Genomic DNA, 23,999 nt, shown 5'->3' with positions numbered 1-23,999 from the left:
CATTCATTTGTATGGCTGTTGCATTAGCTTCGACCTCCCTCAGCAGACTGTGAGCCGTGCAAGGGCAGGGGCCTGGTCTCTCTCTGCCCACTATTGTGCCCATCAGAGCGTCTGATGGCAATAGGCAATAGGCGCTTCATGTTGGCAGAATGTAGCAAAGGAGACAAATGTGTAAAGTGTGTGATGGGACAGAAAGTTGGTTCACGATGATTAGCAAGGGAAGGCTTCCTGGAGTGGGCGGGATTTGAGGTGGACCTTGATATGGAGAGATGCACACAGGCAAAGCTCACTGGCTGGATGGGCCTCAACAAACCCTACCTTCTGCTCTGGCCTCATTTCTCATTTGTAAAACGAGCAAGGGTTGGACAAAATAAGCCAAGGCTCTGGCATTCCACGGCCTTGGCATCCTTCAGAGTCCTCCCCGTGCTCCTCCTGAGGCAGCTGGTGTAAGCCCAGGTGAATCCTCCCACTTTTGTGCACAAACCCGGGTCCTTTCAGGCCCACGTTGTTCTGCCTGTAATCCCACATTCTACCACAGGGCGGCGCTCGGAGACCAGCCACCGGCCCGAAGGGTCAGCGAAGGCCCGCCTGCGGTAGGGTCCTTGCCCAGACCCGTCCCTCGAGGCCTCCCACCCACCCTCCTCCCAAGTCTGCAGCGCCCCGGCCCACTACCTGCAGCAGGCATGCTGGGCCACGGGGACCTGGCTGTGCCGCGGCCTCCTGCTGCCCCACGCCAGGCCTGGCCTCACTCCCAGCAGCAGGTACATGCGGACGAGTGGGCCACTGAGGCGCGCCCTGCGCCTGCTGGGCCCCAGGGACACCTGGGCGCTGGTCTTCAGTGCCTGCTCCGCCAGCCCCTCACGCCTCAAACCGCCCCACCCCCACCCCACCGACCCCCACAAGACCCCTAGGCGGCTCGGGCAACCTGGCCCTAGCAGTAACGCCCTCCTGCCCTCGGGCCCTCTTCCCCTCCCCACTCCCCTCCTCTCTGCCTGCGGGGCTGGTTTTCCTGGGACTCTCTTTTGACCTCAGCTCCGGGAAGCCTTCCTGGAACCTCAGTGCTGGGCCAGAGGTCCCTGTGTGACAACAGCACCCTGGGCTCGCCTGCCACAGTCCTTATTGCTGCGGGGCCCTGGCATTATTCGGGCTGCCCTGCAGCACCACCTTCCCAGGCTGAGCCCCTTGAGATCGCAGCTCGGTTCTGATCCCCCCCCTCCGGGTCCTGGGGGTTTGGCCCAGGACCTGGCCCCACAGAAGTGTCCAGCCAGTCGATGTTGAGTGAGGGAGTCCTCTCTGTTGATTTTCTCTCATTGTCCCTAACATGGTCTAGTCCCAGACTGGACTCTTGGCCCTGTCCAGCCACCAGCAACAGGCAGACTTTTCTGCCCAGATCACACACGGAGGCGTGCCAGGGAGATACCCCCAATGCTACCACTCTGGGGAGGGGGCCCAGGTAGGGGGAGAGAACGGAGCCTGAACCAGCATTCTGTCCATTGTGACTCACCCTGACCTCACACTCATCATCCTTCCCACCGCCAGGTCCAAGAGGTTGGGGGAGACTAGCCTGGCAGGGAGTCCCCAATGAGCCACCTTTCTTCACCCCCCCCAAAACACAAGGGGGAGCACAAAGGCCACAGTCTACCCCGTGGTTCAGAAAGGTGGATTGGGCTGAGAGCGGGGGGGTTCTGGGAGGGGTGCCACAGGGCAGGATGGGGCTGGGCGGGCCCCTGGGATGGTGGGGGGCAGACCCCTTGGCCTGATGCGCCTGCTTGTGCCAGGGGTAGCTCCTCCCGGGACAAGGACCGAAGTGTGACGGTCAGCACTGCAGTGTCCATGCCCGCTGGAGGGAAGGGGAGCCGCACCAACTGCTCCCAGTCCACACCGCAGAAGGCGTCCAACCGCCTGATCAGCGAGAAGTCGCCGTACCTCCTCCAACATGCCTACAACCCTGTGGACTGGTGAGTGCCTTCCCGATGCCCCCCCTGGGGCAGCTGGGCTCTCTACCCCTCCCACACCCCGGGCTGCTGAACAGTGCCTCCCCCTGCCTGGCCCAGGTACCCCTGGGGACAGGAAGCCTTCGACAAGGCCAGGAAAGAGAACAAGCCGATTTTCCTTTCAGGTACTGCAGCTGCCTTCCCTGGGATGGGGAGCGCCGTGGTGGTGGGTAGGGCTAGGGTCTTCCGGGTCTGGGGCCCTCCCAGGAAACCAGGGGTCAGGGCCCCTTCAGTCCAGCTGGGCCCCCTTGGTTGGCACCCCTCTAACCGGTCCCTGGTCCCCATGGTGGCCGCACGGCCCCGTTCCAGTGGGGTACTCCACCTGCCACTGGTGCCACATGATGGAGGAAGAGTCGTTCCAGAATGAGGAGATCGGCCGCCTGCTCAACGAGGACTTCGTCAGTGTGAAGGTGGACCGGGAGGAACGGCCAGACGTGGACAAGGTGTACATGACCTTCGTGCAGGTGAGCCGTCTTCCCGTGGGGGGCGTTGCCCAGGTACAGGGGCTGTTCCCTCACCTTCGCCCTCCCTCCCCCAGGCCACCAGCAGTGGTGGGGGCTGGCCCATGAGCGTGTGGCTGACTCCCAACCTCCAGCCCTTTGTGGGAGGCACCTACTTCCCCCCGGAGGACGGCTTGACCCGAGTCGGCTTCCGCACCGTGCTGCTGAGGATACGGGAGCAGGTGAGTGTTTGTGGAGGGGGGGAGGGTCAAGGGCGAGGGGAAAAGGGCCCCCCACCCCGTGCTGACCCCCAGGTCTGCTCCCGCCTCGCACAGTGGAAACAGAACAAGAATGCCTTGCTTGAAAACAGCCAGCGTGTCACCACAGCCCTGCTGGCGCGGTCGGAGATCTGCACCGGTGACCGCCAGCTGCCGCCCTCGGCCGCCACCATGAACAGCCGCTGCTTCCAGCAGCTGGACGAGGGCTACGACGAGGAGTACGGCGGCTTCGCCGAGGCCCCCAAGTTCCCCACACCGGGTCAGCGCCCACCCCCTGCCCGCCCCAGCCCAGCCCGGCGTGCCGATACCCGTCTGGGTCAATGGCTTGGTCACTAACCTCCTGCTGTCCTTACCCTCATCTTGTCAGTAGCTCTCTGATGGAGACCTGACTTATGATCCCAGCAGTGACCCCGACAGGGACCTGGATCTAGCCTTTCTGTGATATGGGTTGACTTTTGAGCCCCTGACCCCACGCCTGTCAGAGAGACTGCCCGCTATGTGAATCTCTAACCCCAGGCTGGCCGAAGGCCGGCCGCCCACCCAGGTGTGCACCCCTGACCCCCACCCTCTCACCCACGTCTGGTGCCCACAGTGATCCTCAGCTTCCTGTTCTCCTACTGGCTCAGCCATCGGCTCACCCAGGATGGCTCTCGGGCCCAGCAGATGGCCTTGCACACCCTGAAAATGATGGCCAATGGGGGCATCCGAGACCACATAGGGCAGGTGAGTGGGGCTAGGCCCTCCCCGCGGGGGGCGGCAGGGGGCAGTGGGGTCAGGGCAGAGGTGGGGGCTGGCCTCCAGACCCACGCCCCACCTGGTGCAGGGCTTTCACCGCTACTCAACGGACCGCCAGTGGCACGTCCCCCACTTTGAGAAGATGCTCTATGACCAGGGGCAGCTCGTGGTGGCCTACTCACAGGCCTTCCAGGTACCTCCGGGCCCCGGCCTGTCTGTCTACCCCTGGCTGCCCCTCCCAAGGTCTACCTGATGATTTGTGGCTCCCCCTTGACCTCCGCCCTCATCCCCGTCCACAAGCCCAGTACCCAGCTTCCCTCCTCACCTCCCGGGAGAATGTTGGCTGCTGTCCCAGGGACCTGGACCTGGACCTGGACCTAGGCTGCCCCGGGGACCTCTGCTGACAGCCTCCTTCGTCTCCCTCAGATCTCTGGCGACGAGTTCTATTCCGATGTTGCCAAAGGCATCCTGCAGTACGTCACTCGGAACCTGAGCCACCGGGTGTGTGTCCCCTGAGGCAGGGGGGCCTGGCTGCGGGAGGGCTGGGGGGGGGGCTTCACCAGGCGGCAGGCGGGGGCCAGCCAACTCTCCCCTCCCCGCAGTCTGGAGGCTTCTACAGCGCGGAGGACGCAGATTCACCCCCGGAGCGGGGCGCGCGGCCCAAAGAGGGCGCCTTCTACGTGTGGACCGTCCAAGAGGTCCAGCAGCTGCTCCCGGAGCCCGTGTCTGGCGCCACCGAGCCGCTGACCGCGGGCCAGCTCCTCATGAAGCACTACGGGCTCACGGAGGCCGGCAACATCAGCCCCAGTCAGGTGAGGGCTCCCGGGGGCTCGGACGTCCTGGAGCCCGGCGGGCAGTCAGACAAGTGGACGCTCTCGGACAAGGGCTGTTCTCCTCAGGACCCCAAGGGGGAGCTGCAGGGCCAGAACGTGCTGACCGTCCGATATTCCCTGGAGCTGACCGCCGCCCGCTTTGGTCTGGAGGTGGAGGCTGTGCGGACCTTGCTGGACACCGGGCTGGAGAAGCTCTTCCAGGCCCGCAAACATCGGCCGAAGCCGCACCTGGACAGCAAGATGCTGGCCGCCTGGAACGGTGCGGGGGCCGTGTCTGGAGCCCAGCCCCTTTATAAAACCATCCTCCACGGGCCCCCTGTGTGTGTCAGCCAGCTGCCACGTACTCATCTTTCCCTTATCAGTTTTATTATCTCTGAATGGAGGCTCAGAGTTGAGTCACTTGCCTAAGGTCACGACCCAGGGCTGGGAGCCCAAGTCCTACTTGCTCACCAAACTGCTCCAGAGAGGCATCAGGGCTTCTGGGGGAGTTAGGGCAGCGTGGAGGGGACCTACCTGGACGGCGCTGGCCAACTGCTTGTGACCACTGGCGTCTCTTCCCTCTAGGACTGATGGTGTCTGGCTTCGCAGTGGCCGGAGCTGCCCTGGGTATGGAGAGGCTAATCAACCAGGCCACCAACGGTGCCAAGTTCCTGAAGCGACACATGTTCGACGTGGCCAGCAGCCGCCTGATGCGGACCTGCTACGCAGGCTCTGGGGGCACCGTGGAGCACAGGTTGGGGTCCGGGGAAGGTTTGTCTCCCTGGGCAGCCCAGGCCTGTCGCTGCCCATCTCCTCCCCTCTGGGTAGACTCTAGTGCTGGCTCTGCCCTCTCTCTGCCCGCTGGGAGCTCCTGACCTTCCTGGGCCCACTGTCTCATCCGGGAAGCGGGCTCACGGCACCCCCCTGGAGAGGTAGATCTCTAGTGCTCAGTGAAATAATGCAAGACAAGTGCTTCCCCTGTGAAAGTGCCTCTCTCTCCCCTGCCCTGATGCCTGTCCCCTCAGCAACCCCCCCAGCTGGGGCTTCCTGGAGGACTATGCCTTCGTAGTACGGGGCCTCCTGGACCTCTACGAGGCCTCGCTGGAGAGTGCGTGGCTCGAGTGGGCTCTGCGGCTGCAGGACACGCAAGACAGGCTCTTCTGGGACTCTCGTGGTGGCGGCTACTTCTGCAGTGAGACCGAGCTGGGGGCCGGGCTGCCCCTGCGTCTGAAGGACGGTCAGTCGGGGCGTGCAGAGCCGGTCTGGTTTCCTGGACCCGCCTGGGGCTTGATTTTCCCGGTGGGAGGTGTAAGCTCAGTGCGGTGGTGATGAGCCAGAGTGGGCAGGGGCAGGGTCCTCCTGGGTTCACATCTTCACCACTTATTATTCATCACGTGACCTTGGGCTGGTCTCATATTTCAGAGCCTCAGTATCTTAATATGAGAAATGGAGCTAACACTGGTACTGCCTTTACAGGGTTGATGTAAAGATTAGTTTAACTATTCTGTGAACACACTTAGCCCAGTAACTAACTGATGTGCCTGGATTCATGTACTGAACAAGGCCAACTGGGTCCCTCCCCTCATGAAGCTTTCCATGTAGTAAGGGAGACAACTAATTAATAGTAATGTTTAATGCAAAAATGCATGCACAAATGCATACCGTAGTTAAAACTGTGAGTGCCGTGAAGTATTAGAGGAGGTCTCCGTTCTCAGTAGTGCCTACCGTCCCCGGAAGTGTCCGGTCTGGAGCCACGAGTCCCCAAATGTGAGCTCTTGAGAGCAGGACTTTGTCACCGCTGTATTCCCAGGGCCTAGCACAGGCCTGGCACATAATAGGTGCTCGATAAACATTACCTGAATGAACGAAAGGCAATGAGAGAGAACAACAGTGGGGCCTAACTCAGCTGGAGGGAAGCCAGATAAACCCAGTGATGTGTCATTTAATCAAGAGTCAGAGGACAAGATGGGGGCCCTGAGGTCCCAGAGGGGTTGGGGAGGAATTTCGGACCGAGGGAGCAGCTTGTGAGAGGCCTGGAAAGGGCAGCCTATGCCATGGAGGATGGAAGCAGAGGCCAGCTGGTGAGGGGAGGGTGCCCAGGTGAGCAGCGGGGCTGGCTCCCTGCAGGGTCTCGTGGGCCTGGCGAGGAGTGGAAGGCTCTGAGGAGTTTTAAGTGGACTGCAGCCTGCTCTGGTTAGATCTATGCTGTGCCCTGATCGATGGTGGAGAAGGGGTGGGAGCAGGGGAAACAGGGAGACCAGTTAGGAGGCTGTTTGTTGAGGGCATTCAGCCCAGATAAATGCTGGCAAAGGCCGAGACAGGGGACAAGTGTGAGAGGGGAGAAGCAGAGGATCTGGGTCTATTCTGGCTGCAGACTCAGCGATCTGGGAGGAATTAGAAGTGGGAGGTGAGATAAAGGAAGGGAGGGGCAAGGAGGATGCCACTCTGGCTGGAGCAGCTGGGTGGTTGGATGGAGGTGTCAGCAGTGAGATGGGGGAGCCAGCAGCCAGCAGTTCATCCAGGGGCAAGGGAGTCGAGTGTGCGTGTGGGAGAGCAGAGGAGCAAGAGCTGCGGGTGCCAGCATCCACTCTGACTGGGCCACGGTGGGTGGGCAGGGACGCTGCTCCCTCCCCTCCCCCAGCTGCCCTGGCTGCAGTCCTGGGGCTGGGTCCTGCAACCCAGGGACCCTCCTTTACGGCTCTGACCCCTTGCACCCTGCAGACCAGGACGGCGCAGAGCCCAGTGCCAACTCCGTGTCGGCCCACAACCTGCTTCGGCTGCACGGCTTCACGGGCCACAAGGACTGGATAGACAAGTGTGTGTGCCTGCTGACCGCCTTCTCCGAGCGCATGCGCCGTGTCCCTGTCGCATTGCCTGAGATGGTCCGAGCCCTCTCGGCCCACCAGCAGACCCTCAAGCAGGTGTGGGGTTGAGGGCACTCCGGCAGGAACCCTGGGGGAGGGAAGCTAGAGCCACAGTGGGAGTTTGGGGACATGGGTTGGGGTTCCTGGGGCCGTCCCCCAGAGCACCCATCCGTCCGTGAGTGTGTAGCCATCTAGGAGTACATGCGTGCAGGTGTCTCTGCGGGAACACCTGTAAGGGCTGCTCTGTGCAGGTGGAGGAGTCTGTGGGCGGGGTGGGGGGTGTCTGAGAGGCCTCTGGTGCAGGCAGGCGCCTCCGTGGGTGCCTGTGGCTGGGGGTCTCAGAGCAGGGGTGGGAGCAGGGGCCCCTATGGTTGGGGTGTCCCTGTGGTTGGTGAAGTGTTTCTTTTCATGTATCCATGTACTGGGAAGTTGGGTCTGCTGGTGTGTCTGCAGATACACACTTATCTGCATATACGTTCCTATGTGTGTTTTGCTGTGTGTGCACACCTGGAGGTATGTGACTCCATGTCTGCCTTTCTGAGTGTGTGCTGGTGCGAGTTTTTCCCAGGGGATGTTCGCCTGTCTACATGAGTGTGCCCCGTGTTAAGGTTCGCCTGCTCACCTCCACGTGCTTGCCTGTGCATGTCGCCCTGTGCGTGTCCGTGGTCTGTCCTCCCGTGTGTGGTGTCTGCCTCTGTCCACACATCTGTGATGACTCTGTGTCTCCCCGTGTACGGGTCTCTGTGTGTGTGTGCAGGTGTCTCTGCCCATGCTGCGTCTCCCCGTGACTGTATCTCTGCCTCTGTGCCTGACACCACCACCTTGTGCATTTGCACATGCATGTGTGTGCATGTGTGTGCACGTATGCATGGGTGTGTGTCCCCGCCTACCGAGCAGTGAATCTGAGGTGGCAGCCTCAGATTCTGGGGGATGTTGTGCTGAGTCCCATTCCTTCTTAGGGATGTACAGGGGGTGGAGGAATGATGGGGAGGCCCTGGTAGATCTGGGTCCAGCCACCCTGCACCTGACACTCGAGGGCACCTTGGTGAGAGGGGTGTGGGGCCCCTATGGTTGGTGGTCCCTGAGCTACCTTTCTTTTACGGCCAGATCGTCATCTGCGGAGACCCCCAGGCCCAGGACACCAAGGCCCTGTTGCAGTGTGTCCACTCCATCTACATCCCTAACAAGGTGTGCACTGTGAGCTCGGCCCCGCCCTCTCCCATCGGCCTGGCAGTAGCTCCCTCTCTGAAGGCCTGGGGAGACGGAGCCTTCCGGGGGGCCCTGCCAGTGCCCCAGCGGCCCCAGGTGACTCTTTCTCCTTTGCCACTACCCCAGGTGCTAATTCTGGCCGACGGGGACCCCTCCAGCTTCCTGTCCCGCCAGCTGCCCTTTCTGAATACCCTGCGGAGGCTAGAAGACCGGGCTACCGCCTACGTGTGCGAGAATCAGGCCTGCTCCATGCCCATCACCGAGCCCAGCGAACTGAGAAAACTGCTGCATCAGTGATTGCCTGGCCCCCTGGGCACAGCTCCCCCATCCAACAGAGGCTGGGCTCTGCAGGGCCCTGCGGAACCTGCGGCCATCCCTGGGTACCCTGTCACTAGGTGACCTGCCCATCCTCTTGCCCCACCACGGGCATCCACTCACCTTGAAATAAACCTGATGGTGTCCTGTGGTGACCTCAGGGCCTGGGCCTTGCTTGTGAGAGAGGGTCCTCGGGCTCTAGCCTGGGACCCAGCAAACTAGAGCCCCTTCCTCTGGGAGCCCCTAGTGACCCTTCTGCTTTCTTGAATTCCTCCTCCACTTTCAGAGGTCACCAGGATGACCCTGCCACTGTCATGGTGGCGTGGATATAACTGAGGTCAGGGGACCGGTAATGACTTCCAAGGGTGGAAGTGGGGGTGGGGGTGTGGACTTGACTAGGAGAGAAAAGGCCAGGCTTTGCCCTTGGGTGGGGTCAAGCAAGGAGCCTGCCCTCCTCTTCCTATTGTCTTCTGTTTAAAGCTGGGGAAGGGGCAGGAGGATGCTGTATACGAACTTTTATTTTTCATGATGTGGCCACATTTGCATGCACTCCAGTACACAGCGGGAGCTGCTCTTATCCGGACCGAGGGCGTTTCTTCTGGGGTGTCCATCCAGCCCTCGGCCTCGCCGGGATGGAGCGGAAGCCTTCCTGCAGGAGGCCGTATTGTCCATCCCCTGCTCGCACACAAGCTGGGCCGGGGAAAGAGGTTTCTTTCATTTGGAGCATCTGTCGAGTTGGAAATCCGTCTCCAAACCTGAGCTCTTCCTGCTGTAGGGAAAGCTGGTGCCTTGCTGTGACCTCTTCATGTCCCCTCAGTGTTGGGAGATACAAGTCTCGTTCTTGGCACCCACCTCTTCACAGGCCCCAGAAACCCCATTGCGAGATTCCACTGTGGGAAGAGGACTAGGAGGTGTGCTTTGGGAAGGGCAGAGGTAGGGGGAGGAGGGGATGGCGCTGTCTTCCCCACTCCAGACCTTCAGGGGACTGCTGAGCCTGGGCACCGTATAAACAGTGCAGATACCCAGAAAAAGCTGCGGGACACCGCCTGAATGAGGGTGCTGCTTGTCGGGATGTCAGCAGTGAGAAGGAATAGGGCGAGAAGGAGCTGGGAGGCTGGAACGAGCCACTCCAAGGTCTCCTGAGGACCATGGCCATCCTCTGGACACGGTCACACACAGCCACACATGGTCACTGGGACCAGGGTTTAGCCGGGCCCTTGGTGCAAGCCACCGGCCCATCTGGAGGGGATTAGGGCCCCGGCCAACAAGGTCAGCTGTCCCCTTTCTGGCTGGTGCCTGCTGAGCCTTGCCAGGAAATCTGAGGGCTGGGCAAATGCAGCCCGGTCTGGGGGCAGCGAGGAGGGAGGGTGGAGCGTTGTGAAGCGCAGGTGGCCGTTTTGGCAGTCCCAGCCTTGGCTTTGGAAAAGTCTAGGCAGTTTGCAAAGTCCTGTTGCCTTCAATGTACCATTTATTTTCATGAATGAGGTGACAGGGCAGGTACCTTTGGCCTCATACAGACAAAAATATTCAAGCCCCAGAGAGACTGGCCTGAGAGCGCTCAGCACATCGGTTCTTTCTGTGGCCTTCAGGGTGCAGTCAAGATCCCCCAGGCCTCCTCTCCCCTCCGGGAGGTGCGGGCACAGCTGTGAGGGAGGGTGCATTCGGTGTCGCCTGTCGCTCCTTCCAGAGTTCCTTGTGCTCTGTGTCTCCTCTTTCCCTTCCGCTGGTACCAGACAGGCACCTGACATTGGGATTCTGTAAATGGATTCAGAGGAAGGAGGTGGGGCCTGAAAGGGTTGGTTCTCTGGGGAGCGCTTGCATTTTCTGAAGAGGGCAAGTCTGAACGCAAGTCTTGCTCACATGTGGGATTTTAAGTCTGTAGCTTGTCTTCCTCATGCCCGTCCCTCTTGGCTGTGTGCTCCTTGCTCTGCCCGGCAGCACTGTCCTGGAGGAGCTGGGGGCCAGGGCCCTCGGAGGCAGGGCCTGTGGTATGGGCAGTCACTTAAGCAATGTCACCTCTCAGAGCCTCGGTTTCTTTATGTGAAAAATGGGACAACCACCACCCGACTCCCAAGGCTGCGAGGTGACTAAATGGAACAATGCATCATCGCTGAGCAGAGAGCACCACAGATGGGCAGATTATCTCGGTTCCTGAGGAAGCCAGCCAGGCTGTGAGGGAGGCGGAGAGGAGAGAGGGCTGGAGGGGCTGCTGGCAGTGCCTCTATGGGGGCGCTCCCTCAAACCCAGAAGCCATCTCAGAGAACACTTAGGTCTAACTTCTTGGCTGGGAAACTGGGGCCCAAAGAAAGGAATCTGTTGTCCCTCTCATTCCCTCTCTCTGACTGAGGTTATGCATTCATGCATCTAACATAGTAGGTTTATTAAGCACCTACTATGTGCCGGACACTGGATTAGGCCCGGAGGAGTGCAATGGACATAGCCCCTGCCCTCAGGGAACATGAAACCCAGAGAATGAGATAATCATTGCATTACCACATACGTAACCACGAGGTCCCAGCCTGGGCAAAGTGCTACGAGGTTCCAGGCTCCTGTCTGGCTCAGTGCCGTGTCCTCAGCATCTTGGCACTTGGGCACCGTGAAATTGCTGAAAGAAGGCCACTCTGAGGAGGTGATGTCACAGATGAGGCTTGGAGGGTGGGAGTTAAAGATGGTGTCAAGGATTCCTTTGCCTTTTTTGTGGGTCCTGTCTCCTCTCTCCCCTCCCCCATTCTGACTAAACATCCCTGAAGCAGATGATCAGAGTCCCTTGATGCCATGAACAGAGACCAGGATGCCTTAGGTAGCAGGGCACCCCAGACCCCTAGCCCAGGGAGGTAAATCTGGGTCTCAGTTTGCCCTGATGGTGCCTGTGTCTGCTCCCCTTTCTGCACAGAGTTCAGCCCAGAGTCTGGGGTGGCCTGGATGGTTGATGAAGGTGTTACGCCTGCAGACCACCAGGGCACCTGACCAAGCCTCTCTGGCCTCATTTTCCCCTTGCAAAAAGGGGGTGATTAGAGTCACTACCTTCTCTGGGCCTCTTGACACGGTCGGGGAAGGGCAGGCCGACCTGGCAGACTGCGGACCGGCGGGAGGGAAGAAGGTGTCAGACACACGGAGCCAACCATAAATAGGCCCCTCTCCCAGTAGACCGCTGCGACTTCAAGACTCTGGCTCTGCACACGCAGAATGAGAGCAGAGGCTCCCGCCAGGAGAAAGAAGCACTTAAGGGATCTGCTCATTAGCATGAAATGCAAATGAGCCCGGCCTCATTTGCACAACTCGGTGCCCGGATTCGGCGAAGGGACAACCAGGGAGGGGATGGCACAGCAGCAGCAATGCCCTCCCCATCGCACTTCCCGCAACCCGCCCGGGAGGGAACTGAGACACCCACCCCAGGCGGCGGGAGGCGCAGGGCGCGGGTAGGGTGGGGTAGGGAGCTGCGCTAGTGGCGCAGCCTTGGGGGAGCCCAGAACGCCGGTGAAGAGAGGGAAGGGGAGGGTGCGGGAGGTTATTTAGTTGATTCCTCCGCCTCTCCGCAGTGGCGTACGCGCCCCGAAGTCTTGGGAGGACAAGTTGCTTGGTTCTGCCCTATCTTTTGCACAAGCGGGGAAGTGCTTCCCGACCTCTAATCCTCGATGCCCTCCCCTACCCACCCGCGGCGCTCTGCTTCCTGATACTCAAAGCCTTTTGAGGCGGCAGTAGGCGGGAACTGTGGCTTACTGTGCTCGGGACTCGGGAAGGTGAGGCAGGGCGGGGGCTGGGGGCTGGCCGTGCGTGGACCCGCTCCTTGGTAGGATGGAGGTATACGAGGAAAGCGCCCCGAGAAACTCCTGTCCTGCGGGCAGCCTCCCCAGAAACCATACTGCAACTCGGGAGGGAGAAATTGAAGCACGGAGTGGGAGGTTGGTGAAACTTAGCAGGTTAAGAGTCGGCAAAGCCCGGCTCTGGGCTTCCACCCCCGCCCACACACTTGACACTACCCCAACCCCAGGTCCATTCGCTGGAGCTTATCTCTGCTCTGCAGCTGCTCTTGGGGATCCGGGCTCTGGATCCGGTGTACCCTGCCCGGGGCCACGTGTTCCAGAGCAAAGACCCAGCGTGGGATTCACGCCCTCCATAGGACCCCTGGGAGCAGAGGGAACGAAACTCCGGAGTGGCAATGTGAGGTCAGGGTCAGAGGGTTAGCGTTAGGAAACCAGAGTCAAAGCAGTTGGAGAGGACTGGAAGCGGGATCAACAAGCCCAAGAGGTTGCTGGAGGCCACGCCCAGACCTTGCCCACCCCTGCCTGTCCCAGGCTCCGCCTGTTTCCCCAAGACTAGCTCCCTCCAGCCTGAAGCCCTAGGTCCTGGACATCCTGCCCGGCTCTTTTCCTTCCTTAGTCCCGCTCCCGGGCTCTACTCCAAGGTGGGCGGTTAATCAGCTGGCTACCTAGACTTCGCTCTGGGACCCTGATCACACCCCACATCCCGGGCTGTGTGCCTCCGTTTTTCTCCACGCCCGCCCAGAGCTGAGCCCCGCCTTCCGGCTGTGGTCCAATTCAACGGTCTTGGACAAAGGATGCTGGGGGGCAGTCTGAGCTACCCCAGGACCCCGCGCCGAATACTCTGATTTCCCGGGGCTTCCTCCAGGGGAGTCCCAGAGACCCCAGCGGCCAATAGGAAAGTGGGTTCGGTCTGAGTAGCCGTCTAATTGGCTCCGGCCTGCGGGAAAGGACCCAGGGGCAAGGGGAGGGGAGGGGGGCGGTCCTGAGTTTTGGGGTGGGAACGGGATTCCAGCTGTGGTTCTCTCCCGGGGCGCCCCCTCCCGCACTGCCACGGCGGTCGGCCAATAGGCGTGCAGCTCGGGGTCGACGGCTCGCGGCGATTGGCTGCGATGCTGGCTGGGGAGAGGCGGGGCCGAGGCTTGAAGTTGGAGTGAGGGATCCAGCTGTGGTGTGCGCCGGGCTCCTAAGCCACCGCTTTCGCTAGCTCGCTCCGCGTCTCGGCCGGAGAAGGAAGCAGTGGCGCCGGCGAAAGCTACGGCAGCGGCGGCCACCGCGGTGGCTGCATCCCCGCCTCCACCCCCACCCGGGACTGCCCCCCACGGTCTCCCCGCCCCTCCCGGACCGTGAGCCCGCCGCGGGGCGGAGGAAGGAGCCGGCCCCCACCCCCTCCAAACCCACCCCCAAAGAGATCCCTCCTCCCCTCCCCCCGCCGTCTCTGGCGTGGAGCCGGGACGATGCTGACCCCTTAGATCCTGCTCCAGTTGCGGCGCGGGAAGAGGGGGCGTCCCTCCCCGGACCCCCGCCCTCCGCCCCCCTTCTCTCTTCCCCTCTCGGGGCAGCTTCGCCGAAGGTAGCGCCGAATCGGGCGACCGGAGCCTAGGCGCGAAGCAAAGAAGCCGGAACAAAGTGAGGGGGAGCCGGCCGGCTGGCCCAGGGGGCCCCAGGGGCCCTGGGGGAAGCGGGACTCGCGCCGGGAAGGTGCTTGCCTGAGACCCGGCGCCCCGCGGGCAGCATGCCCCTGCGGGCTGGGGGAGCTGGGCTGAACTGGCCCTCCCGGGGCCTCAGCCTGCGCTCTAGAGCCCCCCAGATGAGCCCCCTCCGGGGCCCCCCGGTTGCGTGAGGACACCTTCTCTGAGGGGCGCCGCTCACCCCTCTCGAGACCGCCCGGGGCCCCGGTTGGCCAGAGGATGGACGAGGAGGAGGATGGAGCGGGCGCCGAGGAGTCAGGACAGCCCCGGAGCTTCATGCGGCTCAACGACCTGTCGGGGGCTGGGGGCCGGCCGGGGCCGGGGTCGGCGGAAAAGGACCCGGGCAGCGCGGACTCCGAGGCAGAGGGGCTGCCGTACCCGGCGCTGGCCCCGGTGGTCTTCTTCTACTTGAGCCAGGACAGCCGCCCGCGGAGCTGGTGTCTCCGCACCGTCTGTAATCCATATCCTCGGGGCACGACGGCCAGTCTAGGGGTCCGCAGGGGGGCGGGCCGCACCGCCGGAGGGGACCCAAAGCCAGGTGAGTCGGAACAGTGAGCCTGGAAGGTGGTCAAACGCGAGGGGGGCTGTTAAGGAGGGGAGGGGGTGTCAGAGCGGGAGCCGAGACGCGAGCAGGTTTGGCAGATACCCCGGCGAACCCCACCTCGGTCCACACACCTCAGTTCTCCTTAGGGGGCTGGGATCCAGGCCAGGAAAAGAGAGGAGACGTGCCCCGTTGGTTTGCAGCTGGATGCTTTCCAGATGTGGGCAGGGGAGGGTCGTCATCCTCCAGATGTGGGTAGCTTCGGGAGCCTGGGATCTCTACTCCGCCCGCCGCTGGTTAGCGAGCTGGGTTTGGTTTCCGAGTTTGGGGGGTGGGGTGGGGAGGAAGCTGCGGGGACGGGGGAGGGGGAACCGCAATCTCCTGGGTTTCCCTTTTGCCCCCGCTCCAAAGTTTGCTGCGGATTCCGGGGTCTGACCCCCCCCCCAACACCCCCACACCTGGTTGTTGGGGCGGAGGATTTTTTTTTACTGACCCAGAAGGAAACGTTGGGGGCGGCGCGGGGACCAGGTCCTAACCCCCCTCCGCCCCCCGCGGGTTGGAGGCACAACAAGGAGATTCCGGCGGCGGCTGATGTCAGGGGCGCAGAATGAGAACAAGATGTGGCGGAGGGGAAGCTGTCTGCCCCCAGAGCCGGAGTAGGGACCCTCTCGGCCGGAGTCGGGTGCCAGAGTGCCTCCCTTCTCCACAATTCATTTAATGCGGGCTGCTTAAGGTTGGGTTGGGAGTTTTGTGCTAGATTTTTTTTTTTTCTTCTCGTGGAGGGAAAGACTGTGGCTAGAGCTTTGGCAAGTGGGGGATGGGATTACGCCGGTTTAAGTTATCCGTTCCCTTTTGCAAATAGTGCTCCAGCTGGATCACAGAGCAGGTATGGGAGACCACAGCCCTTCAAGAAAGTACTGAGCGGGGGCGGGGGGCGTTGAGACAGTAGGCCAGTTCAGTAAGGAGGACTCGGGTCCACCACCCCAGTGTCTACTCCTTGGATGCGTTCGGGGAAGGCAAGCCCTGAATTCCGGGCGATAGATTTAACACTGCCCCCCACCTAGCCTCTGCCCAGTTTGGAGTGGTATGGGAGACCCCAGCCCCCTCATCCCCACGGCCTCTCCTCCTAAGCCACTAGCACAAAGCGGCGCTTGACTAATGCCAGGCTCCTTGCTCCGGGGCGGGGTCCCACCACTGCCGGAAGGAAAGGGGTGAGGGTGCACTGCCATCCCGGGTCTTGACAGCTTCCCCTGGCTCCTTCCTCCCAGCGCAGGGGCTCTTCTAGACCCAGGGTGGGAGACTGTGGGTCTCCCTTGCAACCCCTGAGAGCCCAGCCCGGACTCTGCTTTGGGGAAGTCGGGGGTTGGGGGGAAGCTTGGTGCTGCCCTCACTCTCTGCAGCTCTGCTGCCGCCAGTGCGCAAAGCAGGAATGTGAGCTCGGGTCCCCCAACCCCCATCCTGTACACGCGGTGGGTCTTTAGGAAGCTCCCCTCATCACACCCTCTCTCTGTCCCCTGCCCCTTCTTCCTCTCTCTCGGAGCTGCAGGAAGAGAGAGGTGGGGGCCTCAGAGGTCTAGACCTGCTGAATAGGCTCTTCTTGGCTCTGACTCTTTGCCCGTCTCCACCCCCTGCCCCCAGGCCCCTTTCTCCGTAGCAGAGATGGAGATGGGGAGCAAACGTCTCTGAGAAGGATGGGCCCTGGCATTCCTCCTCTCCACCCTTAACTACCCACCTTCTCCACGAATGAGAAAAAGCACCAGCCCCTCCTCAGGGGTCCAGGGCAGGTGGAGAGATCTCTCCCATTTCCCTCCCCCTCCACAAAAACCTGACCTCTTGGCTAGCATCCCCCCCCACCCCCCTGGCCTAACTCCAGGTGCTAGTGGACGACCTGGGCAGGTTTCCTTCTGGAGGCATTCTCAGAGTGGGCAAGTGGACAGGGCTGGGATGAGAAGGGAGGTAGGAGCCCAGTGCTCACCTTGGGGGAGGGGGAGCAGGCTTTCCTCTGGGGCGGGAATTGGGGTGTGGGGCATGGCATCACTAGGTCTGGACAAGCCCCTTAGGCTAGGCTGGCTGAGGATGGGGTGAGGACAATTTCCTGGCCAGGCGGCTCCCACCCCACCATTGCACCCCGAGTGTTAAGGGAAACCTGTGTTTTTACTGCCAGAGGGGCTCTGAAGTGACTCTGGGCCTCAGTGTTCCCCCTTCTGTCTTTCTGGTTTCTGAAAAGCTTCCCTGATTCCACAAGGTTCCTCTCTGTACCTCTGAGCCTGAGGGACCTAAGGACACCTTCCCCCAACTAACTGAAGCAACTGAAGCTAGTGAGGCTCTTCTTGGCATTCCTTTCAGGTCTCCTCCTCTTTTAGCTTCTTTAAGAGACCAGGTTTCCTAGAGAGGAGATCTAGGCCTAGGTAGAAGGAGGTGTGTGTGTGTGTGTGTGTGTGTGTGTTGGGGAGGGAAGGAGGGCAGCAAAACGAGGAGGGGCTGGGGAGTTCATGTTTTGGTACTGGGGAGACTTCCAGACAGTAAACTTAGAGTCTGAGGGCCCCCCCTGCCCACCAGGTTACGGGGAAGTGTGGTGGACCTTCCCGTCGTCTGTGTTTCTCCAAGTGGGAGGGAGTGCGTCTCCCCTCCCGGGAAGGAGATCCTGAGCTTTCCCTCTCCGGCTGTTGTGTCACATCTGGAAGTTTGTGTAGGAGTTTCTCCAAGCTCGGAGCCCAGCACAGCTTTTTCTCATTTGGAAATCACAGGCTGGCATTTGGGATGCTGAGAGGGGGAGGGAGGGCCAGAGGGAGAGAGGGGAGCCTGCCAGGAGTTGGGGGAGGAGAAGGGGAAGGCCTGAACGGGCAGCAACCCTAATGGCTTCCAGAAGTGAGTGTGCGTGCGTGCGACTGCGTCACTGTGTGTGTCTGAGTGTGTGCGTCTGGAGAGGAGGGGGTACCTGGAATTTCTGGAGCTTTCCTTGCCCCTGTCCCAGTGCCCCAAGTGTGCCTGCTTCTCTTACCTAGGGAGAGACCTCCATTTTGGCCCTCAGAGGAAATAGGAGGGGAGGTGTTCTTTCTGTCTCCGTGCCAATGCCTTCCTCCTGTTTTCGAACCCAGGGTTCCCCGGAGGGGGCTGGGGAAGTGCATAGGACTTGGGGGTGGGGGGCTAGAGCACCCCCTGGCACTCTTTCCATCCCCAGGCCCACCTTCCTTCTGAGCCACACGCTCACGCTACTCCACAGCACTTTTGGGGGACTCCCCGTCACCCATAGTGCCAGTTGGAGTCATTCCTGGGATCACCCCCACCGCACACCCCTCACCCCTTGCCTGCTCCCGCCCCAGCCCTCACCCCACCCTGCCTGCCTCAGCCAGGATGGCGACAGACACAAATGCTCACACACGCAGACATGCACACACACACAGTCACAGACATTTGAATCAGATTTCTGGCCTATTTCCTCTCCAAAGATTCCAGCAGGCCGGCTCTCTTGTGTCTCTGTCTCACGTCTCTGTCTCTGGGTGGGGCCGGCTGCCTTTCTTCAGGCTTCAGTTTGCAGTTCAGCTGGAAACCTCTCTCCCCACACACCCACACGCTGGAGCTGGTGGCAGGAGACCACTGGGAAACAGGCGTGTGGGAGTGGGGGCTCGGCTAGGGAATCCCCCTTTCTGCCTTTCCGGCAGGAGCCTCACTGTTGAGCCCCTAGAGCCCACCCCGGCCCAGGGAATGCTGGGTCGCCTAGACACCAGCCCCTCCACAGCATGGGTGAGAACAGCACCCCGCTTCCCACCAACTACCAGGAGGCCGGGATTCCCGGGTCCAGGCCCGTGTCCTCCTCAGTGCTCCCCCGTTTCAGCTTCGCACATTCCTGGTGAGGAACAGGGCAGCTGCGGGGCCTGTTTCTCTTCTCAGTCTTGCCCTATTTGGTGCCCCCGTGCCTCTGGGGGAGCCCCAGCCCTCCTCCCTCCTCTCCCACCTCCCTCTCCCCTGGCTGCCAGGCTAGGCAAGGGCTCCAGATAAAGCCCCACGGAGAGGACACACTTGTACAGATAACACGCTCTAGTTCTCGCTCCTGGAGGGAGGAGGAGGGGTGCAAGCGGGGTCCCTTGCCCTGCCATTTCCTTTTTCTCTGCTTTTGATGGTGGGTTGTGTGGAAAAGAAAGATCCTCCCTCTCCTACCCACCTCCCCCTTTGGGATCCACTCCAGCCTGGACAGTCACCATAGCAACAGTAGACACGTGACCGCACAGGTCTCTCATAGTCACTATGGCAACCAGTGTCCCCCGTTCCCTTGGTTGCCATGGAGATTTGTCACATGGTTCCCCCCCCAACCTGATAACCTGTGGGTCTCCCTGCTTCTTCCCTGCTTGAGCACTAGACAGCAGCTTGAGTAAGGGGAGTTCATGTGTGAGGGGTCCTTTTAATTACCATGGCAACAAATCCACACCACCTGGTGACACATCCTCCTGTTGTTATGGCAACAGAGGAACATCACACAGTGACATTCAGCTATGTTCCCAAGGAAACAAGCCCTAACCTGAGAAGGGTGAAAGACCCCCACCCCATTAATTATCTCTCCGTTCAGATTGTCCCCAATTTTTCTGTGCCTTGGTGTCTTCACTGTCCGTGTCTGTTGACCTGTAGGGAAAGGAGAGAAGCAGCGAGAGGGCGGATGGAGCCGGGAGTGAGCTGGATTGCCAAAGGGGCCCCTGAGAAGAGACTTCGGTGGTTAAGAGATGGAGGTGGGGTTGTTGGGAGGAGGCTCTGGCCATGAGAGGCCCCAGTGTGAGCACATGGGGCCGGGAGGGACAGCTCCCCTATGGTGTCACTTCTGCACCTCCTCCTCCTTACTCCTGCCTTGGCTATCAACATTAAGGTGAATGAGGCAGGAAAACATAAATGGGGAGTTGCATCTGGCTTCTAGGCAAGGAGATTGATTGATTAATTGATTGACTCATTAATTAATTAATTAGTTAATTAATTCTTCCTATGTGCCAGCACTACTATAACATGGTAGGGGATGTGAGGTGTGTCAGGGTGCCCCTGCCTCAGCAAAGGAGATGAGATGGGCATGCAGAAGGGCCAGGAGGAATTGCCACCCTTAGAGGGGTTCGAACAGGTGTCCCAGGAGAACTCTCTGCCCTCCCCTGTACAGAGACAGCTGCTCGCATGGGTCCCTTCCCTGCAGGGGAGAGGAGGGGGCTAGCTTGGGGAAAGCAGGCCAGTTCTCGAGAGTGGCTGTGTCCTGCCTTTTCCAGATGATGGCCCCAGGGGAGCTCCCTCCCTGGCCCCCTTTTTCCAGGGTGACTCCTGGCTGACCCCCACTCTGGGGAGAGATCCACTGGGCTCCGGCCCCACTCAGAAAAACAGCTCCATGGAAACAGAGCACTCTGGATTTCCCACTCCCATCTGCTTACCCCCCAAACCTGAGACTTTTTTTTTTAACTTTTATTTTTGTGAGGAGGTGGAGGTTAGGGAAATTGCCTTGGGGTGGTTGGGTACCCGATGGTGGGAAGTGACGTGAGTCGGAGGGAAAAGGGCCTGGGCCACAGAGGAGGAGCGGGAGGGCTATGGATGGATCCAGGGAGTCGCGGGCTCCTGGTGGGGGGCCTAGTCTGAGGGTCCAGGCGGAGATGGGGTGTGGCCGGGGTCAGCTGGGAAGAAAGGCGCTGGCTGGGTCCTTGGTCAAAGGCTTCTCCCTCCAGAAGTGGGGCTACAACAGGAAGCTCCCCTCTCCTCTGGGCCCTCTCCACCCCACTGTGTCTGGCATGACGGGTCACCTATGAGCTGCCATGACACCCTCCCTCCCTCCATCCCATCCCTGAGGTCTTCTTTCCCCAGACCCCAGTGTCACTTAGCTCTGAGTCTGGTGCCCAGAACCTTCTAAGGTCCAGAGGCCATTTTGCACATTCTCCTGTTGGTGGGCTGGAAGTGAGCCCCTTGATAAAGTCTGCTATGTGAAAAGACTCAGGGTGTAGAAAGCCCCCTCTGCTGATTGCTGCAGAACAGAGTCTATTTTAGTTGGTCTGGGCTGGGGCTTTATGGGAAGCCACTGGCAGGTGTGAGGGTGGCCTGGTCGGTGTGTGCAGGGTACTGTCCGCTCCACACAGGCTGGGGGCTTGTGTCTAACTACAGGGCGTAGTGTGTGCTGGGTTCTCATTATGCAAACGTGCGACCGTGTCTAGAGCCTGTCTGAGGTCTTTGAGAGGCCAGGGGGCTGGTGGCGGGAGAGGCAGTCGTGGGCTCTGGTGCTGTGGTGGAGCTGTGGACCCTCGTGTCTGCGTGTGCCTGTCTGTCTGGTGCCAGCACGGCCACGGCCGCCCCTGCCCCGCCTGCCTGAGCAGCTGCAGAAGCAGCTCTCCCAGATCAGAGGCTCGGGAACCTGTTTCATTCCGGCTTCTCTTGTGACCTTCAGCACGTGCCTTTGGCGCTCTGAGCCTCAGTCTCCTTGGGTCTGGGGAGAAAACGATCTACCCCAGATCCTTCTCGGGGCGTTGGTGAGCACCAAATGTGGCGCGGTGTGAAAGTGCTTGGTAAACTGTAAGGCAGACACACTCTGACTTCAGTTTTGTGTCGCACGTTCACATACATTATCTCCTTTGCTTCTCACATCTTCCCGGGGAGGTAGGGAGAATAGGATTCATATTCAGCAGCAAACTCTTGGTGTCTGGCATTTCCATAAGTGTGATCGATTCTATTCCCCACATGCCTTGTGTAAATAGTCAGGGTATTTGCGGCTTTTCTTACTTTGCAGATGAGGAAGCTGGGTCCAGAGGGGTGAGAGGGCCAAGGTGGGGTAGGGCAGGGCCTTTCCAGTGCACCTGTCCGATGGGTTTGGGAGGTCAAGAAGCAGGAGGCGCTGGGGGGGGGCGGGGGTCGGGGCGCAGGGGCGAGGGCTCAGGTCCAGCCCCAGCCAGCTGTTTCCTTGACCACCTATTTACCTGGTTTGAGCGGATCAGCATGTTGGTCATCCTTCTCAACTGTGTGACTCTGGGCATGTTCCGGCCATGTGAGGACATCGCCTGTGACTCCCAGCGCTGCCGGATCCTGCAAGTGAGTGTGTGTGTGTGGTGGGGAGAAAGGAGGAAGCTCCTGATCGTAATAACCCTGACCCCCTCTCTGCGAGAGGCCCTGACCCCACTGGTGGGGGTGGGGGTGGGGCACGCTCCCCCGCCCCCTTCCCAGTTTCAGCAGCCTCTCATCCCCACATCAGGCCTTTGATGACTTCATCTTTGCCTTCTTCGCCGTGGAGATGGTGGTGAAGATGGTAGCCTTGGGCATCTTTGGGAAAAAGTGTTACCTGGGAGACACTTGGAACCGGCTGGACTTTTTCATCGTTATTGCAGGGTGAGAGCCTGGGCTGGGTGGGCAAGAAATGAATCAGATCAGTCCCATCCCCAGGGCCAGAGTCCTAGGCCTGAGCCCCGCCCCCAGCCCACCCACAGCACTGCTTTCCATCTGGCTGTCCAGTAAGGGTCCGAGGCGGTCCTGCCTGCTGCAACGCTCCGGCCTGTGCTTCTCTGAATCCACGGCCTGTCCATCCACTCACTCCCTCTGCAGCATCCCTGGGTGGAGGAGGGGGAGGAGTCAGAGGTTGTGCTGCCCCTCTGCAGCAGGATTCCTCATTGACCTCTTTTGACCCCCACCACGGCCTCAGACTCAAAGGGCCTCCCTTTGGGCCCCTCCCTGCAGGATGCTGGAGTACTCGCTGGACCTGCAAAACGTGAGCTTCTCCGCTGTCAGGACAGTCCGTGTGCTGCGGCCGCTCAGGGCCATCAACCGGGTGCCCAGTGAGTGACCCCTCCGCCCTCAGCCCTCAGACCCTGGACGCAGAGTCCCAAGAGGAAATGTGGAAGTCTCAGGCCCCACCCCGACCTCCTGACCACTCACAGGCCTCATCAGGGCCTGGCGATCGCTCCGAGGCTGACCCCATCCAGGAAGGGCTCAGTGGGGACCTGGGTTCCCTGGAGCTCAGTGGAGCCCCTACCCCTGGCCAGAGCACTGTGAGAATTACCTGGAAAGACCCTCTGTCCTCGTTTTAGCCTGACTTGGGGGAAGAGTCTCAGAAATGTCTCAGATGAGCCCTTCTTCAGCTAGATGACCACCTGCTCCCCTGGCACAGAGGTGGGAGGAGCGAGGCAGAGAGGGTGGCAGCCAGGAGTGGGTGCCAGGTGCCGTGGCCTTTTCTAGCCGGAACAGCGCCCCCTGCAATCTGGTTCTCACTGGTGAGACCGCGCTGGCCACACGAAGCATGACTTCTCCGAAGACAAGGCCACTCCATGCCTCACCCTCCCGCCTATATCCCCGTCTTCATTCCCACCCCCTTCCAACCCATTGCAGCAACTGACTGCCTGGACCATTATCTAAATTAGACCGCATTGGTTTCCCGAGCCAATGAAGCTTTGGCAGCTCTAGCTCCCCACACGTCCTGCCCCCCGCCCGTGCTCAGGCCCCCTGTGCAGCTCCCCAACCTACACAACTGCACCTGGTCTCTGCTGCAGTCCCAGGAGTGGGGTGGGGTGGGGGAGCAGGTTCAGGGGTTCTGTGCCTGGTGTAGCAGCAGCCCCCTTTGCGCTGTGTGTGTGTGTGTGTGTGTGTGTGTGTGTGTCAGAGAGATGCAGCTGCCTCTGGGTGGGCAGAGCTGCTCACTGTACCCCCCAGGTGTGGGGTGTGCTGGTGTTAACAGGCTCTCCAGAGGACGCATGCCTTCGCCTCCTCTCGGGCCCCAGGTGATGGCTGGCAGATTTATAGGCTTCTGTCTAACCGCCAGTGTTAATTCCCTTAATGCAAACCCTGAGGAATTGATCTCGGTTGGAGCACCGAGGAGCCGAAGGGGGATGGGGCTGGAGGAGTGGGAAAGGGACTAACTCCAGAGCCCTGGGCTGCAAGGGGCAGGAACAGGGCGGTTGCAGTCACCAAGCCAATTAGCTACCAATTAGCTACCACTTAGAAGCTTTTTCCCTGGAGGAGGCAGGGGGTGGCGAGCAGCACTTTGGGAGTCAAAACCAGCCATTAGAGACCCGTGAGTTTGACAAGGGCTCGGTGGCCTGGGGGCTGGTTCGGACCTGCGGACTGGTTGGTGCTAGACCTGGGGTGGTAAGGGAGGGCAGCTTCTCTAACAGGACAAGTTGGGTGGCTGGGGGCGGGGGGTGGCTTTCCCTGGGGTGAGTGTTGTTCACTGATGGCCACCTGAGAAGAGAGCCTGTGTCCCCTCGGGTCCTGGTGTGGGGGTCTGGACCACACGGAGAGTAGACCCGGGCAGGAGCTGAGAACCACAGTAGTGCATAAGCCATTTTGGCCTTACTAGGGGCCTGGATCTCAAATGAGATGCCTGCCTGCTAAGTCCCTCCTAGAGTTCTCTGCCTCAGTTTCCCCAATGA

General features: G+C 60.6%; 2 protein-coding genes across 27 annotated transcripts in view; both read left to right on the top strand.

Moving 5' to 3' along the window:
• The first annotated feature begins 658 nt into the window (after window positions 1–658).
• On the top strand, window positions 659–8,802 carry SPATA20 (spermatogenesis associated 20). 4 transcript variants are annotated; one of them, XM_036033749.1, is made up of 16 exons: window positions 659–761; window positions 1,779–1,958; window positions 2,055–2,119; window positions 2,304–2,458; window positions 2,533–2,676; window positions 2,770–2,971; window positions 3,305–3,435; window positions 3,536–3,640; window positions 3,874–3,948; window positions 4,050–4,259; window positions 4,347–4,539; window positions 4,845–5,013; window positions 5,285–5,496; window positions 6,981–7,180; window positions 8,231–8,311; window positions 8,459–8,802. In XM_036033749.1, exons 2-16 carry the CDS (start codon window positions 1,834–1,836, stop codon window positions 8,627–8,629), a joined length of 2,238 nt encoding a protein of 745 aa, XP_035889642.1. In that variant the 5' UTR covers window positions 659–761; window positions 1,779–1,833; the 3' UTR covers window positions 8,630–8,802. The 4 variants fall into 4 exon arrangements, with proteins under 4 accessions (XP_035889642.1, XP_035889641.1, XP_028376057.1 ...); XM_028520256.2 differs by lacking the exon at window positions 659–761 and adding an exon at window positions 1,514–1,658; XM_036033748.1 differs by lacking the exons at window positions 659–761; window positions 8,231–8,311 and adding an exon at window positions 1,474–1,658.
• Window positions 8,803–14,318: 5,516 nt separating this feature from the next.
• CACNA1G (calcium voltage-gated channel subunit alpha1 G) overlaps window positions 14,319–23,999 on the top strand; it is a 61,879-nt gene continuing 52,198 nt past the window's right edge. For all 23 annotated transcript variants that reach the window (XM_036033742.1, XM_036033739.1, XM_036033740.1 and 20 more), the window contains exons 1-4: window positions 14,319–14,560; window positions 21,561–21,672; window positions 21,833–21,966; window positions 22,312–22,409. In XM_036033742.1, the coding sequence (XP_035889635.1) occupies window positions 14,319–14,560; window positions 21,561–21,672; window positions 21,833–21,966; window positions 22,312–22,409 (586 nt within the window). The remainder of the gene's footprint in view (window positions 14,561–21,560; window positions 21,673–21,832; window positions 21,967–22,311; window positions 22,410–23,999) is intronic.

Source organism: Phyllostomus discolor, chromosome 8 (assembly GCF_004126475.2).
Source record: "Phyllostomus discolor isolate MPI-MPIP mPhyDis1 chromosome 8, mPhyDis1.pri.v3, whole genome shotgun sequence".
Taxonomy (NCBI): domain Eukaryota; kingdom Metazoa; phylum Chordata; class Mammalia; order Chiroptera; family Phyllostomidae; genus Phyllostomus; species Phyllostomus discolor.
Note: the sequence above shows the minus strand (reverse complement) of the source record. Positions and strands in the feature narration are given on the sequence as shown.